This window comes from Castanea sativa, chromosome 1, assembly GCF_040712315.1.
Source record: "Castanea sativa cultivar Marrone di Chiusa Pesio chromosome 1, ASM4071231v1".
In the NCBI taxonomy this organism is placed as follows: domain Eukaryota; kingdom Viridiplantae; phylum Streptophyta; class Magnoliopsida; order Fagales; family Fagaceae; genus Castanea; species Castanea sativa.
The window spans coordinates 4,720,999-4,739,998 of record NC_134013.1 but is presented as its reverse complement, the minus strand read 5'-3'; the positions used below and the strand labels follow the sequence as shown (position 1 = coordinate 4,739,998).

The window sequence follows — 19,000 nt, the reverse complement described above, 5'->3', positions numbered from 1 at the left end:
CGAGATATTTATGGTTCAAATTTCTCCACCCAATTATTGAATTAGAAAAATTATATTAAGTCCACAAATCATATAAAAAAATTATAAAAATCAACAATACTTCAAAATAACTATACTCCCCATTAAAAATACACAAAATGCCAAATTTTTTCAAATAGCTAGGCACATCCAAATTCTTACACAAAAAAAATACTTACAGAAAATAGTTGTGAAAGAAGTTCTGTTATGTTATTATTTTAATTGAAAATTTCATCGAAGTTTCAAATTCTCTTATCTCTGATACAGTTATTGTTTTTGTAAGTTTGAAGCTTTCATTCATGGCATTAAGATATTCATGTCATGATAGCAATCTTTCCAGTTAGGATGTATCGCTACATGAAGTTCCAAGTCAACATGAGGCTGATAACTTTCATACTCACCAAAGAAAAGGCAGAATAAAAGCATGTGTTAATTATCGCATATAATAAATAGACAGTAAATAGAAGTTTGACGATATATCAAGTGCTGGTATCACCAATAGATAAAATGAAAGGAAATTAAAGATCGTTCTACCCTACACTTTTCATCAAGTTAATAGAAACAAACCCAAATGAAGATTGAAAGATAAAATTAGAGAGAAAATAAAAAATGTGGGGTGTGGAATTAATGATCTTTTTCTTCAATTCATTCTCAATACGGGACATTAGAAATTGCCACATTATCAAATTTTGCTAAAGTTAGCAGAAATTAATGTAAGGCCTAAGTGGTTGAATTTGTAAAAAAAAAAAAAAGGATATATAGTTATTAAGCGTTGTAATGTTAACAAAAATTACATTAAGGGTACGTTGAACTCAATTCACATTGTATAATTATATATTTATATATAATTATATGTTTATTCTATTTTTTTTAATTAGCAGTATAATATTATTTATAAATATATACATATACTATATTTAGTGTGAAAATACTATTTCATAAACTATATAATATTAATAATATTATATTATATTGATATGAAAATACATATTCATAAAGTAATTTATTGAAAACAATAATATTAGCCTCACATTTATCATCCTATCATTAAAATATCTTCTTTTTCGAAAAATCAATAATCACTCTATCTATTAACTCTTTTCACTTTCTTTCTGTAAAACTTAGATGGTATTGTGAGAAAAGAGCTGCCATTGAAAAGAAAGTCCATTTATACAGGAAAAAAAAAAAAAAATCTCATTCATTTAAAAAAAAAGAAAAAGAAATCTCATTAGGTCATTCCTAAACAACATTGTTCACTTCAATGATTTCGATCTCATCATAGGCATATAATAAATAGACAGTAACTAGAAGTTTGGATTAAATCTTAAAGGTGGACCCGCAAGTTACACATTGTAGAGACAGAAAAGATCTTTAATGGAGATGGAAGATAATTTTTGGGATTTCTATTAGTAATGAGGTGAGGCAGAGCTAAGTTGGATTTTTAATTGTGATGGCAACTGGCAAGCTCTCGTTGGAGGGATCGCACTATAACATATTGCAGACAATATGATATATGATCCTGAAAAGATAAAATTTGTTGTAGTGGTGTTTTTGTGTGTTGTCAGCGGTTGTCGGCGTCGGCGTAGGCATGGGCTGTTGGGGTGGATTCAGTTTTGGGTTTTAAATTTTGGTGGCAAAGGCGGTAGCATATTTGGCCATGAGGTGCTATTTTGGGTTTAGTTGCTATTGTTGGCGTGAGTAGAAAATAAATTATTTTAACATGATGTAATGTAAAAAAAAAAAAAAACAAGGAATGTAAGGTGTCTTGTCAAAAGTAGTTATATAAAATAAATAAAATAGTTTCTTTTGACATATATACTACTTTTTTTACTATATTGTTAGATTAGACGTACTCTTCTATAAGCTTTGATGGGTGGCGAATTAATTGTTAAATAAATCAGGATTGCATGTGACATAATAGAGTTTTTTGAGCATTATAATGTGTTTATTTTGTCACTCCAATTGGGTTATCGTATAAGTATTTTTTTTTTTTAAAGAAAGAGCTTTCGCCTAAGTAAAGGCTTCATCCAAATGGGTCATCTTATAAGTAGTTTTATAGTTCTTGTAATGGTCACCTCATAGTGAAGGAGAATTCAAATTACAGACACCAAAATAGGACTTTTGCTCAAGAGCTTCGGTCCAAAAAAGTCATTTATAAGTTTTTTTTAATATATATAATATTGCCTTATTTAATAGAGGAATTATTCTATTTTAATCTAAACATATATGTGTGAAAAGATTTTTTTTTTTTTTGAAAACTTAAACCTTAATTCTTGTTCCCCATTTTACAAGAACTTATACTTATGGAGTGATTATTATATCAAAGGTGCGCAATAGAATAGAAGAACTATTATTTATGATTAATTAACAAGTATGATACACTTAAGAGTAAACTACATATTTGGTCATTAACATTTACGTTGAATCTCAATTTGGTCTTTAACCTTTTAAATGTGTCCATTTGGTCCCTAAAATTTTAGTATTGTATCAAAATAGTTCTGATTGTTAAGTGATGGATGAAAAATGCTAACATGACTAACAACAAAAATAAGATATTATTTTTACGCCACATGGACTACCGTGTAGACTACCATATGACCTATTTCATTTTAGTTTTAAATTCTATTATTTCTTTTCCTTTTAGTTTTAGAAACTTAAACAAAAATCAGAATTAAAAAAATTCCCAATTTACATCTCTAAAACAATAACCCTAAGAATTCACGAAGAAATCATCAATTTATCACCCATGTAGCACCTCACAAACGAATCATCACTTCAAAGTCCAAATTCCAAAATCCAAACTATGTAAACATTAACTTTACATCATTACCACCACAACTAAAATATATAAAATCCAAAAACATAAGCAGGAAACAAAATATGGATTTGTCCTATAGCTAGATGGTTTTCTTCTCCTCCTCCACTACCTCCATCCCACCACACTCAACTCCACCCTTACAAACAACAAACCCTTAACAGACAACACCAACAACAACCTTATTTATTGTTCCTCTTCTCTCAAACAACAAACCCTAACAGACAACACCAACAACAACCTTCTTTCCAGTCTAAATGGCTCATCATTCTCCCCGGGTTCAATCAAGTGATTGGAACTAATGCCCACCACCTAGATCTAAAGAATTGGTGCTAATGATGAGAGAAAATCTGGAGATTGTGTGCATAAGATTATGCTAATTGGGACTTTTTGAATAATTGATTTCAGTTGTTAAAGTTGTTTCTTATTTTCCTATTTTTTTATTCTGATGTATCTTTAAGTATTTAAATTTAAAACATAACATTTTTTTTTCTTAAAAAAAAAAAAAGACATGTCAATAAGTTTTAAAATAGCTGACATGTCACTTTAGTTTTTTTAACGTAAACTATATAGCAATTCACGTGACCGTCTATGTGACGTAAAAATATTATTTTATTTTTGTTATTAGCGATGTCAACATTTTTTATTTAGAAATTATTTTGACACAATACTAAAATGTTATGGTCAAATTGACACATTTAAAAAGTTAAGAACCAAATTAAAATTTAACATAAAATTTAAGAACCAAATATGTAATTTATTCTACATTTAAATATAAAAATGCACAACTAATCGGGAATGTCATATTGATATTGCCCGTGAATAACGTAGGTCTGAAAGTTGGCAAAATCACAATGCCTTAGGTGTAGGGAAGCTTTCTAGGAAAAAATAAAAAGTGTAAGAAGAATTTATATATGATTGCCAAAGGACAAGGAGACAATGTTCGTAACCCACTAGATAGCAATAAAACCTATAGCTACCTCTTCAAACCGTGGCAAGCGCAGACTGGTTGTGTTCAAAGAAGAATTACAGTAATGACGAATCCGCCGCACCCATTTTCTTTATTTCCCCCAGAAGATCGAGTACTACGTTGAAGCAATAGATTCAGAGATTCAGTGTGTGGGCCATAACTTCGGTAAACCTGGGCTAAAGTATAGTATAGTATAGTACTTTATCGTTTCTGAAACACTAGGCGGGAATTACGCATATTGCATGTAACGTCTATGAGCAAAAGTTGAAGCTATAGATTTGCTTTACAATTCACATTAGACAGAAGTATCGATCGAAGATGAGGATGTCCATGAACCTTGTACAAGTTTGTCATGATTTCCTTTCCTGGGCCTGTGAGATATGTACACGTGAAGAGATCAAGCTAGAAAAAAGAGCTCCAAGTTCTCTCTGGTGGTATCATTGCAAGCCCTAGCACCATGCACACAATGTACAATCAAACGAATAGGAGTAGGACTCGTAGATTTTGATAAAGCTGACCACCCTAGCTAAAGTCGTAGAAGTTTGATATCAGCTCCGAGAGTAGGTAAATCCATCGAGATAAACAACGAGAAATATCAATGCAACACCTGAAAATGCTGAATATATCGGTTTTGATTTGGACTGTGTATCGTAATATATTGCTTTCTGTATAGAATCGTTTCGTTGAGGGAGTAAGACTAGCTCTATCATCTTCCTCGTATTCTCTTTTAGGAGATGAACAAGATTCCATGTCGCATGACCTCTTTCTTTTTCTTTTTTTTCTATTTTAGGTTTCTTTTTTTGGTGTCTAAACACAAACTTGTCACAAAATTAAATTAAAAAAAATCAAAACCCAACTTTATTTCTTATAAAATTTAAAACTACAAAATTTACGAACTGTATTTTAATGATAAAAAAATAAGATTAATTAAACAATTCTAACATAACCAAATAAGTAAAACACTAGGGGTATACATTTAACCCTTCAAACAAACGGACAACCTAACTCACAACCTCAGTTTGGGTTTTCATAGATTGATAAGTTGGATTAAGTCCTATTTCTTTCTTTTTTTCTTAAATTTTACTCAAATTAGTGAATATATATATATATATATATATATGATAAATAGATTGCTTGTATTAGAATAAGAATAACTTTTTTTTTCTAGTAAAAAATTTGTTTAAACGTATAATTTTCACTAAGCTATTTGGAGTACAAAATTAAGATGCTCAGCCTATTAAATGGTCAATATTATAAAAGAATATTTTATTATTGGGTCATGTTAACGAATATCCTTAGGGCATTTGTTAAGAATCTATATTAAGAAAATTTTGACATTACTTTTATGGGAAATGAAAAAAGTTGTCAAAATATTTTTTTTTTTTTTCAATAAAAATTTTCTTTAAATGAATTATTAACCAATGCCCTATGGGCATTCGTTAGCATTTCTCTTCATTATTATACACAATAATAGTGTAGCTCTCTCTCTCTCTTTCACACACACACACACAAAAGGCAATAGAATCAGTTACAAATTACATGACTTAGAGATGGGTTAGTGTAGGTTTAGTCCACTATAAATACCCGTCAATAAATTAATTGTAAGATATAGAGTAATTAATATAAAGATATAACCATCAATAAAGTTTACCGCTATGTATGTAAGTCTCCAAAGTGAGTATCATGTCAACTCCCTACATTTTCTTCCTTCTTCTTTCTTTCTCCCTTTTCCTTCTTTATCTTTTTCTTTTTCATATTTTCACATATATTCTAGTGATCCATTAGGCCATGGGGTGTTATTTACAAAATCAATTTGTTTCAAGTGGATGGTGGTTGCAAGTTTTGATAATTTGGGGTGTACGGTACAAATACCCCAAAGTTTATTGTGGTTTTCTACGATTAACCATATATTTCATCATAAAATCATAACTATATTCTACCTTTTCTAATATAGTATGAAAGTTACGTCAACAGGCTTGGTTCATGTATACCGTACCACGGTGAGTTCTTTTTTTCTTTTTTCTTTTTTGATGAACCCACCACGGTGAGTTCTTGAATCTAAGTTTTCGAAACAATTGTATATAATATATGAGGTCCAAACTAGTCAAGAAAAAGAAAACAAGCATAATTAGATATATTCGGAGTTCGCCTTTTGACGTATGCCAATGCATGAATTTTTCCATATTCCAATAATATGCTTATCAACATCACTCAGTAAATCTCAGGTCGGTAGCCACATCTCTCCAAATTTTCCATAATACAGGCAGCATATATAGCATTTGCAAAACTTTTTTACTTTCTATCAATAGCATTTTATAAAAGTACACATAGGCGGCTTTTCTTATCATCATTCATTAGAAAGGTTCACGGCTCTTTATAACGACACAAATAAGTGATCTTGTGACTGCATTTTTTTTTTAGGTTTTAGCCATGGTAAAAAATGAAAGCAATGATTATTGCTAGCTAAGCAATTTTGTTTTAACTTTCGGATTAGCACAAAACACGTTTGAATGTGATAAACATTATTCTAAGAATTAAACACTTTCAAGTTTCATCAATCCCATCAAGTTAAAAAGTTTTTCCAGCCTTGAATATACCAAAGAAAGATGATATATAGACCGTGAAAAGGGATTGAAGATTAAAAAAAAAGGGATAAGAAAGAATGGCGACTAATTGGATACTTTAAAATTTGTCATATACGGCATGATAGACTGATAGTGAGTCCCCCAAGCACATTTTCGATTCCACCAATCGGTGAAAAGATAAAGATATTCTATATAGCTGTTTCACATTAGCAATCACAACAAAAAATTGTGGTTGTGAGCTTAAAGAAACAAATATCCGTATCATAAATCTTAATCGAAGCCATTCAGCCTCCTATGTTGATTTTCAAAGGGACCCAATGTAAAATTTAAACCTGCGATATCACACAATTTCCAGCTGGAGGATCTCCGAAAGTTTATGCATTATTGGTCATATACTCATATTAAGAATATTAATGTATAAAAAGACAAAGCCAAGAGTGTGACAGTTCTTATTACTATCATATGGAATCCCTTTATAATATTCTACGACCAATGGGTGCATAGATTATTTACTAAGTGTTCAAAAATCATAATTCTTTTTCTTCTTTGTTTGGCGTTTTTTCTTCCTCTCATGCTCTTTCGATTTTTGTATGTTGTTGTCCTTGTCCTACATGGGACAATGACCTTAATTTTTGTCGGAGTACCCAGCTATTGAAATTATGGCTTGTAAATATGCGACTCAAAACATAAATTGTTTTGATTGTTTATTATGAGTGCTTTTCGCAAGTCCAAAAAAACCCAAAAAATTTTAAGCATATTTTGATGGGCCTCACACTCAAACACAATAATAAGTGTTTTTATTTTTGTCATTGCTTTTGAGATAAATGGTGCATCTATATAAGCTATTGAAAAACATTGTTTTGAGTTTAAAATTAGTATTTATACTTTTTTTTTTAAGTTATAAAGAGTGTAGTTGCAAAACAGAATTTTAAGTTTTAAAAATGCTATTTTAATCTTTCAAAATGCCTAACCAAACAGATCCAAAGATTGAACATGTCATTGCTTTTGTGTTCTTACTCCTTACTCCAATTTAGGTTGGTGACTTGCCTAACGAAGTGCTTTTATTTTATGTTAATGACCTTTAGGTCAAATGATATATATATTCTATATAGCCCATTTCAAATTTTCCTCTTCTTTTGTTGCCTTATTATTACTAGTCTTTTTCATGCTTTCGGCCTTGAACGCATTATCTCAATTATCTATTCAGCACCTCTGCAATTCCTTCTACACCATTAAAATAAGGTCAACATCAATACCTGGCTGTCAAGTAAAATAGACCCTAAAATATCCTAATGTAATTGATCAAAGTTGTTGGCTAGTGCGTAATGACTTGGCCCAGAAATAAAATTTTGAGTCCATGCACTAGCGACTCACCACGTTTCAACAACCCCACCTCCCCAAGGAGGAAAGGAAACTTCTCACACATGGAGCTCATCAGTGGCGAAGTTAGGATTTTAGTTTAGAGGGAGCAAAATTAAAAGACGATATTAAAAGTAAAATTTATCTAAAAAATATTAATTAACAATAATAACAAAATAAATAAACAATTGTAAGCAAATATGAATATATTTTATATTATTAAAATAAATAAACAAAAACAACCAATTCATAGCTACTAAAAAATTTACAAATTGATGGAGTAAAAATATGATTAGTGTTACTTAAAATATATAATGAATAAATGTTTGAAATTATTTTCGTGATTGGTGACATGCAAATTTGTAAGACATAAGTAGTAAAATTTGTAATATCTCTAGCATCATTCGAAGATAAAATGTTGTGAAAAGTATCATAAATAGTAAAAATTATGTAAATAATGATATAAAAAAAAATAGTAAAATAGGAGCAAGTTGCAAGTAGACAAGACAAAAGCAATAATTTGATCACTTTCAACAAGTAGAAGTTATTTATTTTTTTTATTTTTTTCCTCCATGTGACTATTAATACAAAAAAAATGTGTGAGTCAGGGGGGGCAGGTGCCCCCCTCGCCCCCCTCTGGCTCCGCCAGTGGAGCTCATAGACATTGAAGGAAAAGATGACATGTCTAATTCCAAACATTTTATTACTTTTTTTTTCTTTTTCTTTAGGGTTCGAGTCAAAGTCCAATGATACAGGATTACAACATTTTTTCACAACTTATTAAAGTAATAAATTATGATTAAAGTAACATTATTTTCATAATAATTCACCAATCATAATAGATAAAAAGATATTGAATCAAATAAAACCTATGATAACTTGGGCACAATGAGTTTTTAATGCTTTAAGCCTTTTTTTTTCCTTTGGGAAAAATTTATCATATATTTGAACCACCGGCAAAATGAATTCAAAAACTACTTCTATCAGAAAATAATAAATCTTACGAGACAGTCTCATGAAACCTTCTTTTCATAATATGTGAGATTTATATATGCAGGGAAAAAGATGTCTTATAAGTTATAAAATCATCTTATAAAATAAAGTTTCCTATTGGACAGGCCAAGAATTAGTATCACAGAAGTTGATATTTGGTACTTTCATTTTTGAGAAAATAAGGTGACATTGATCCAAAGAAGCACCAAGCTGTCTACACCTAGGAAGAAGTTTTGCACATTTAAACAACTTTTGGGCCCATGCATGAAAGCCCGTTTGCAACCCAATATGCCTGAAGGACGCAATCTAAGATATTAGGGGCTAGGAGACCAGATTAAGACCCTTTAATTGTATTGCATAAAATGGAAAAGGCGGCGTTATGGGCCTTATGACTTTAAGCTCTATTGATATGCTTCTCAAAATAATAATAATTGATATGAAAAAAGTATAGTATGACAAAATGTAGTGGAGCTTCGTACTTTGTTTAAAAAATTGATTATTTGTGGAGATAATGTAAAATTTTTATTATTATTTGAAAGTTGCAAATTTAATTGCAACAATAATAAATGTATATACAAAGGATATATATAACCTGAGAGAAAACCTTATTCGGTTGCAAAAATCTTCATGCTTTATTTCATGAAGAAACAGAGCAAAAACACTAGCAATGCAAAATCAAATTCCCATCTATGCAATGTCTGTTTCCCTTTCGGCCTAGTTCAATAACAACAAAATAAAATTCTCCTTCCCATGATGTGTTGCCTTGGCAACAATAAATTGATCTTTCAACTCTAAACCTCGATGAACGATTGTTATAGGACCGTGACCATTTTATTCATTCGGACAACAGTTTTATATGTCTATAGGAGCTAGGAGAGAATAAGAACTAGCTGAAGATGACATATAGATGATCCTTTGTGTTGTCTTTTGTTCTTATAGGGAAACATATTTTATCTCAATTACTATTGAGAGAAGAAATGATATCTAATTTGAGATCACAAAAAAAAAACTATGAGGACTTGTTTCAACTTCAAATTCTACCAATTGTACAATTAGGAATCTCTTTCGTTGTATGATTTATTCTTTATATAGATATATAAAAAAGTTCATGAATAATTATTTAGAAGTTCGTCAAGAATTTATAACATTACTTGTTCTCCTTTATAAGGGTTTGAATCTCTCACCGTTATTACTGTAATCATTTGATTATATATATATAAAAAGGTACAATCAATTTTAATGATAGAATTGAATTATAAAAAGAGAAAAATGGTGGCGTTTGCCTTTTACTCAGGATTGGTTGACATTGGAAAAGAGCGTATGCACGAAATGGAGCTTTCTACTTGGTTAAAGAAATTTGGTTTTAGTGACCAATTGAACAATGTATTTCTACAAAATGCAACATAACATCATGCTCTGCCATTATTAATGGTCAACTTATAAGTCACTTCAAGCCTACAAAGAGGACTACGTGAAGTAATCATTTGTCTCCCTTTTTGTTCAAAATAGATAAGGAGGTTTATCAAGCCTGATTGGTGGCTTGGGTTTTGGAAGATCATATTGCATTTATCAAGTTGTGTTATCTAAAGTATAGGGTGGGCTTTTCAAAGGGGAAGACGAAACTCGGTGCATGATGTAAAGGCAAACAAATTAGAAAGTGGGATCTATTTTATGGGCCCTTGTATAGTACATATTGGTTGTTGAGGGCCAATATGGGAACTGGATTATGGGCCTTATAGACAATCAGTGGGATGAATCCAGAATGCAGCTTCTTCTTTTTTGGGGGGGTTCAATCAAGATAAGATTACAAAATTATTGAAACACATAAGCACATATTCCATGCAGCCAAATAATGAAAAGCTACAGTGTATGCTATTTTAAATACCAATAAAATAGCCTAATATATTTTATTGGTTACATATTTGTGATAATATCTTAAATATATTCTAACACTATTGTTGAATTCATGTTAGCTCTTGAGATCTCAAGCTTTAAACCATCTCAACATAATGGTGTGAATGAAAATCATCTTCAACTCAAGCCCACTTGCTTGGAATTAATGCTCAAGAGGAAGAAAATTTTATGCTATTGTCAACAATCATAATGGATATAATCTGGATGCAAAGAAATAAAATGAAAGCAGATCAAGTGATCCATGTGAATTGCTCATCACTTGGTTAGCCAAGTTAATAAAATACTGAAACCATATATGTAAATGCTTGGATATTTGTTGCTAAGGCACAGATTGGCAAAGCAAGAAACAACAATAATATCTCCAAGAAGTCCAATTTTCCAATACACTGCATGTGACAGTCGACTGGACACGCTACAATTGAACACCAAACTTTCACTCTAGCGGCAATAATATCTGTTGTGCCTGCTCACATGCATCAAGAGTTTTCTTTGGTTGGGCAAAGAATGACATGAAGATGAAATAGAACTAGTGGGAGTTGCATTTTAAAATAGATAAATAAAATTTTAGAAACTTAGTGGAAACTGATAAAACTATTATCACTTTTTATATAAAAGAGAAAAATTTTCAAACTGGGTTGACAAATGAATGTGATTAATGACACTTCAACAACGTAATAAATAAATATTTATATTATTTTTTGCACTTAATAACACATCAATTGTAGTATTTATGAATTAAAATTTGTGCTAATTATTCAGTGCTTCCTTTCTCCTCTCACATGGCATGGTGGATTTCAATAAGGGCTAGTTTCCTTTCTCCTCCAATAACAAAAATGAGAAAAGAATCCCTTTCAATTCTCTCCTAATTTTAGTCGGATGTGCAACATGTGGCATTTATTTAATTTTTAAATATCACTCTAGTTTTTTTTTTTTTTTTTTAAAGAGTTTCAATGAAAGACGTTCGCTTCTATGATTTTTGCTCTTTATCATCATATCAAAACACCAATCGATTTTTTGTATAAGCAGTAATTAAATCTCAGAACTCTTATTCAACCATCAGAAATTTTACAAATTGAGTTAACTAAATCCTAAAAAATGTAACACTAGATGAGAAAACGTGTGTTATTATATGCTGGCTGGACCATGAGGAGACGTGTCGCTCAGGCTGAAAGCGTGCAAATTTCAAATTTTGCTCTTCTATCCGCTTGACTTTAGAGCTAATTTGTACAGTTGTACAAGCAACTTGACTAAGATTGATGCCTATTCCGGCCTATTAATGTTAGGGATACCATCCCTCTTGCCTATGATCTATATCCCTAATAAGACTTCATTAATTAGATAAGACTTCAACAACAACAACAACAACAAGAAATCTGTTACACTTGGAAAATATCCCTCTTGCCTATGATCACAACAACAACAACAAAAAATCTGTTACACTTGGAAAATATCCCTCTTGCCTATGATCTATATGCCTAATAAGTTAATAGAACATTTGGTTGGGTTGAATTCCCGGGCAAAAATAGACAGGAGGAATTAATGTTTTCAAACAGTTTGGTATAGAGAGAAAAAAAAAATGTTTAATGAAAAGTACTGTTATCATAACTTAACTGTGCATTTTTGGTGTGATAGTCACCCTACAAGTATAAGTGTTTGTAAAATATGGAGGTAATGGCTAAAATTCAAATCATGAAAAAGAAGCTTCACATATTATATATTTTGATTAAATTAGAATAAAACTTTTATTTTTGTATCAAAAAAAAAAAAAAAAGCATTGAATCTTTGAGACTTAAAAGAGTGAGTTGATGGTTCACTTCACTTTTTAAACTGTTGGGTCAACTCTAGGATTAATAAATTGTTTATTTTTTATAATAATAAATTAAATAATTAAAATAAAAACAAAGATAAACATAAGCTATAAAATATGAGATTATATTCAGTTTAAATGTAAATATTAAAGTATAGCAAATATTGAAATTAATAGAATATTGTTATTTAGGAAATTTATATATTTGAATTATTCTTTTGAACGTGTACTTCAAGTTTTAAAGCAAAAATCTTAAAAAGCTCATAACTGTGCGTTCACAGTTTAATTCTTTTTTCTTCTTTTGTTGGCAAAATCGATATTTCTTTTATATTGAACCAAAATTTTGTATAATTCACTGATTTGATCGGACTCTGGTAAGTGAAAACTATGATATAAAAGGGGAAAAAAAGTAACGTGGGGTGTTGTCCAACTAGACAAACATTAGAAAATTGAGAGAATAACTCAAGGAAGTAAGCGTGAATTATTTGTAAGCATGATTCACTATTTTGGTGCTCCTATATCCCATTTCTAATATACCTCATATTTTGTTAAATATTAAATTAGTAAACATTTCTACCATGTTACAATTTGTTTAATGAATGTGTCAATTTGATATTACTATAGGCAGTAGAACTTCAATTATGAAATTTTTTTCAATAAACTACTTTAATTAGAAGGAATGTTAACGTTTAGAGGGGAACTATAGTTAGTTGTTAGAAATGACCACCAAAAAAAAAAAAAAAAACGAAGTAGAAAAGAAGAAGAAGAAGAAGAAGAAGAGGAGGAAAGATACCAAATAAAAGTGGTGCAGTGGTTAAAAGCTCTTCAGAAGACCATCACTTCGAACCAAATAACTTGATTTATCGGCTTAACATTGCTATGAGAAATAAAGCTTTAAATGAAGAGTTTTAGTGGTAGAACTCTAACTAAAAATCCCTTTTGAGTTTTTGGCAAAACGCAAAATGGATTTATAAAGTTTGAACAAGACCTTTTCATGAAATTTCAAGATTTAGATATTTGCTTTAGAGCAATTTTCAAGTTTTAAGACTCCCCTTAAAGCTCTTTTAGCAGAAATTGCCAAACATTTGGCAACATTTGGTAGCTTTTTTGGTAGTATGAGACGCATGCTTAATTTTCTTTAACAAAATTGACAAACATGAGACGACTTTTACTAAAAATGCTTAGGAACCTTAAATTCTTAAGAGCATACAGTAAATTAATACAAATTCGAATATCTTTACATGTTTTCTTCTTAACAAAATAAAGAAAATTTATATTTATATTCACTTTTCTATTACTTCTACCAAACACATACTGAAAAATGGATAGTGTTATCTTCTCCATCCTCCTCCTATCTTTTCATTATTTTTATTTTTCTTATCCACCCTTTTTTTTTTCTTGTACCGAACTAACCCTAAAAATCATTTACATGGCCAAAGTAGTAGTAAGGTAGCAGAACAGCAGTACTAATTGTGGGGAGTAAAAAGACCCAAGTGGACATATGGGCCTTTGGGCTGTAGCAAGGAGGGCCGACCTGCTCTTAAGCTAAGAATCTGTTAGTACTGCGAATCGGCCCATACGCCAAGGGTCCGAGGACGCATCCGAGGGTAAGTTTCTCCTCGGATAGACCCAGGAGAACTCGAAGCTTCACTATGAAGGTCAAGGCAATATTCCGGAAAGATTGTTGGTTAAAGGGGGGAAACCCTGAACCTTCAAGGTACACCGGTGTTAGAAAAATACCAAAAGCAAAGGCTGCCACCTCTACATTAAAGACTCTGCACCTACCTCTCTGGCCGCATTAATGGAGAAGTGACCCCTGAACAGTAGAACTAAAACTTCTGGTCACTATTCAAAGGCACTAAAAATAGAAATATCTAGGAAGGGGGGTTGGAACAACACATGAAAAAAGCATCAAGAAAAGAAGTATTTAGGGGGATGAACGCCAAAGAAAGAAGGTTCAAGAAACAAAGAAAGAAAAGAAGAATTGTAACCTTTAAGAAAAAAAGAAAAATAATTCAGAAGTAGTCCTCGGCTCACGTCCGAGGAGGTCTATTTGCAATTATCGTTTATTATTTACAAGTGTTTGTAACTTTTAGCCTGTTATCAAGTTCTCAGAACTTCTAATCTAGATTTCAAGCCCACACTCTACAAATTTCATTGTTTAAGGCTCATTGGGCCTGAGCCCGTGATTGTCTTTGGGTCCAGGTGCAATTGTGCACTTATACTAATGATGAGAGGTTAGCATGGAAATATATTTATATACACAAAAATAGTGGGCCACAGTTAGTGTAACAATAATTACACACCTTTTCTAGACATCAATAGAAAAAATTAATTCCTGAAATCCCCAAAACCTTTCTTCCTTCCTCGCTCTCTCACACACATACATAGCATTTAAAACTATAGTTACAATCAGTCACCACTGTTCATATGCATAATTTGGTTAACAACCTCCTTGTTAGGAAAAATTATCTTATGCGCTTGTCCTATGGACGACACCTCTCACAGGCATGTGTGCCCCACGCCTATGGGACTCACATGCTTAACAGAGGTGCGCTCCTAGGACTGGCTTACAAGATACCGTCTCCCTGGTTAGGTGCTAATCACTCGAGTCAATGGTGTTTTGTCTCCCAGTCACTGGTCAAATCCATTATCTAGCCCCAGAAATGCAATTCTCAGCAACATCTTCTGCTGCAGGAGACTTATTACGAGGAACAACCTAGAAAAGCAAGTGAGAGACAGACAATATTAGAATTCCTTGAGCATAACACGAGAATGGGGTCGTCAACTATGAATCATCAGCTTAATAATTAGGATTGGCCACAAGCATTCTTTTTTGCAATTTTATACTATCCAAAATCATATTTTCTATTAGCTCCTTATTTGGCAAGAAAACTATTAATAAAATAAATCAATTAATCACATTACCTGATCATGGCTAGAAGTACTAGCTGTACTAGATTTTATCCTTTTTGCATTGTGCTTAGAGCTTTCCTTTTCTCCTTCAACAACTTCATCAACAAAATTCTGATCTGATACCTCTGCAAAAGCCAAAATAGTTTGAATCATTTTGGCACATAATAAGCATGAATCCTTCCTTCCTTTATCTTTTCCCCCAAATTGTTAGCAGTTCAAGTTGAGGCGTTCATTGAATGCGAAAAATGCAGCCATTTGCCACCTTCAATTCAACTTAATTGGCTCTAAAAATCTGTTTTCCAACTGGGTTTGACCACATGTATTGTTTTTCAAAATCCTTTTACTGTCATGCAACATTAAAAAAAACACACACACACACACATATATAAGAGCTGGAAATTCTATTCATTTGAAAAAACTGCATGTGGTAATACTCATTGTTAAGCCGATATGATATGGTTAGGCAAGCAACTAGAGCAAGATACAGAATATACGTAATCAAAGAAGCATGAAACAAAGGGTGTGAATTTAAAAACCATTCATGCCAACCAAAATATAGATGAGAATACCTGTGTTGTCGTCGATTAAATCTTGATGGCACGAATGGAATTGACACGCATCAATCTGGTTTGAATTACAAGTAGCTCTTCCACAGGAGGAGTTGGAGTTAGTCCCAGCTAATCCTAAAGCTTGACTCTTGGATGCACCATTTTTTTGGACATCTGCAGATGCTACAACTTGGGTTGTGCATGAAGATCTAAAATGCTGAATCCAAGGATTTGCCAAAAGACTACGTGACCCACCTGCTGCTTTCTTCAGCTGAAGATCAGCTCTATTAAAATTAACCTTTTGCCAACACCCACCTCGGAGAACCTTAAACTGGAAAATGAAAAACATAACACACTAAATTAGTAAATAAAAACATACACAAAGGTTCGTAGCCAATACACAAAACTCTCACTCTTGCAACGGGAAAAGTGATTGGTAAAGTGTCTTATCCATTGCACATATACACTAAGTTTTGATCTTTTCACGCACACAATATAGAAGAATTCACATAAAAGAAAAAGATATAATTTGGAACCTGGCCAGAAGGGTTACGAGTGTTCAAATGCTTTTGCCTATTATCATATAACTCGTTTACAAATGATGCTTCCATAGACTTGAGATACAAACTGTGCTTCTCATCTGTCCAGTCTGAAGACCTGTCCGTCAAAAGATTACCCTGACATATAATTGAGTGCATAACACTATGATCAGAGACTAATTATAAGTGCTTCTTTCTTTTAAAATTTTTTAATTAAGAAAACATAATAAATAAATAAAAAACATAGTGCTTTGAAGTTTGAAATAATGACCAACAAAACAATAAACAAAACCCCAATACACTATCCCATATCATTTCATATCTTCACTTTATTTTGCAAATATAATATACTATATTCTCTTGCTCACAACCATTGGCTCAAACATAAAAAGGTTTGTTTCATATGTAGCAAAGTCATATGCAACTTCCTATAGTTACAAAGAAACACATCTATGTCTTTTCATTTTTTAAGACAAAAGTGTAACTACCTCAATCAAACCAACATTAAAAATTTTCCAATCTAAATTAAGAAATAAAATATTAACTACCCAATAACCCAATTCATCAAAAAAACATATAAACATACATACACAGCCCTGATCTCTCTACAAAACATAAATCAAAATCAAACCCCAAAAAAAAAACAAAAAAAAACACCCAGATAAAAATATTATATATAAATAGAAAAGTACCAAGCTTGATGAAGCCTCGGCAGTTAAAGCAGAGGAAGGTGGTGGACTTGACCCAGAAACTCTTGCTTTGAAATCCTTCATAATTACGATAAAACCTTTGAGATATTTTCAGAGAAAAAAAAAAATGAGAGAGAGAGAGAGAAAGAGAGAGAGAAAGTGAGAGAGAGACTTGGAGATATAAGAATTTGAAGGGCGGTGAGGAAGGATGGAGGGGGGGGACAAAAGAACGTTACAGTTGTCACTTTGCTTTAACTACGTGTCATAGGGGGTCATGAGGTTGCCACGTGACTGGTGATATTAGAAGAAAGAAAGACCCAAGAAGATATTTTGTTCGATGGAGCATCCAAAAATATCTCATTGTCGTCTTTAAAGTGTGTTTGGGACGTTATAGAGGAGAGAGAGAGAGGGGTTAGTTTTAGTGAAGACTTTTGTGTACAAGGATTACGTGTCTATTGCCCATTTGCTGTTCAAACTGTCCCCACTTCATTTCAAAATATCCTCATACATTGTTATTTTATATCAATCATTCAATATCTGTAACTAAAATAAGAATATCTACAACTAAAATAAGAATATCTACATGGGCTGGCCGGCTGGGTGCACAGTATGGTTCATTTGAATTTCCTATTCCTGCTGCTCGTGTTTAGCGAGTAAAGTGTTACTATAATCACGCGTAGATGAAAAATACAAACTTAAGTGACTTCTTTCTACCCTTTTTTGGTTCATAAAAAAGAAAAAAGAAAAAAAAATGTAAAAATGAATGTAAAAGTATAAGAACCCTTCACATTTTAGACTTAACGTTTTAATTATGATGATTGGTATAATATTGTTTTTATATGAGTTTATTATTACTATTTATTTTATATATAATATGTATAAGTCAAGCATGTTATTTTAATAATAATGTAATAATAAGTTATAATTTCTTTTTCTTTTTCTTTTTCTTTTCTTTTTTTTATAGATTTATTGTTTATGTTTTGGACACCCATCACATTAGCTACATTTTTACAGAATCACAATGCTAATACTATTCTTTTAACCCCCAATGCAATTCTCGATGACCTATAACTTTTTGACACTTTTCTCCCAAATAAAAAGTGAGATTGTAAGTTCAAACCGCATTGAATGTGTGTAAAATACTAATAAATAAAATATATAAATAAAAACTGTTTAATACTATTCAATTCTGTTTCTAATTTAGAATTGAATTGATTATAGGTCATTTATGATTTAATTTCCACCTCAATATAGTATTATCTTCCCTTGCTTAACAATTTCATAATTATTAGGACTATACATTTTACAAGTCAAAAAAATACATTATATTTTATATACGTGAGTCCTCCTCATTACATGAGGGTAGACCTCACAAGTGTGAGGTCCATCCTCATGTGAGGGGAATGACTCGTGTATCCAAAATATGATATACTTCTTCACTTATGAGATCCACCCTCATGTGAAGGGGAGGATTCAAGTATCCGAAACATGATATACCTCCTCTTACAAGTCTACGGAGCATAAGAAGTTTTTTTTTTTTTTTATATATTTAATAATTATTCCTCATAAACCAGAGGTTGTAGTTTGACTCCTTTCTACTCAGGAAATAAGCATATAATACTTTAAAGAGTAATATTATTTTCCATCATATAAATGGAAAATTTTGCCTCAAACTTTACCATAGAATTCATTGTTCTATGAGAACATGAAGTATTATACTTCCAAAGTTCCCAAGTATTGTATATTTATGTGCACCCACGAGACGGTAGTAGTGAAAGAGAATAAGGGTACTAAATACAAATATTCAAGAATGGTTGAGAATTGATTCTTTTCCTTTCATTTCCTTT

At 31.6% G+C, this 19,000-nt stretch overlaps 1 protein-coding gene across 1 annotated transcript; it reads right to left on the bottom strand.

Annotated features, from left to right (window-relative positions):
• Positions 1-14,699: 14,699 nt before the first annotated feature.
• On the bottom strand, positions 14,700-17,356 carry LOC142606291 (cold-regulated protein 27). Its single transcript, XM_075777671.1, has 5 exons — positions 17,157-17,356; positions 16,462-16,602; positions 15,947-16,256; positions 15,390-15,502; positions 14,700-15,180 (listed from the first exon to the last, which is right to left on the bottom strand). Exons 1-5 carry the CDS (start codon positions 17,235-17,237, stop codon positions 15,112-15,114), a joined length of 714 nt encoding a protein of 237 aa, XP_075633786.1. The 5' UTR covers positions 17,238-17,356; the 3' UTR covers positions 14,700-15,111.
• Between the last annotated feature and the right edge of the window lie 1,644 nt (positions 17,357-19,000).

Excerpts from the sequence above, each read along its gene's own strand:
- LOC142606291 (XM_075777671.1), bottom strand. The coding sequence starts at position 17,237 with ATGAAGGATTTCAAAGCAAGAGTTTCTGGGTCAAGTCCACCACCTTCC. Across the intron at positions 16,257-16,461 it reads CTCGTAACCCTTCTGGCCAG|TTTAAGGTTCTCCGAGGTGG; the intron begins GTTCCAAATTAT and ends TTCATTTTCCAG. Across the intron at positions 15,503-15,946 it reads TTTAATCGACGACAACACAG|AGGTATCAGATCAGAATTTT; the intron begins GTATTCTCATCT and ends TGGCTTTTGCAG.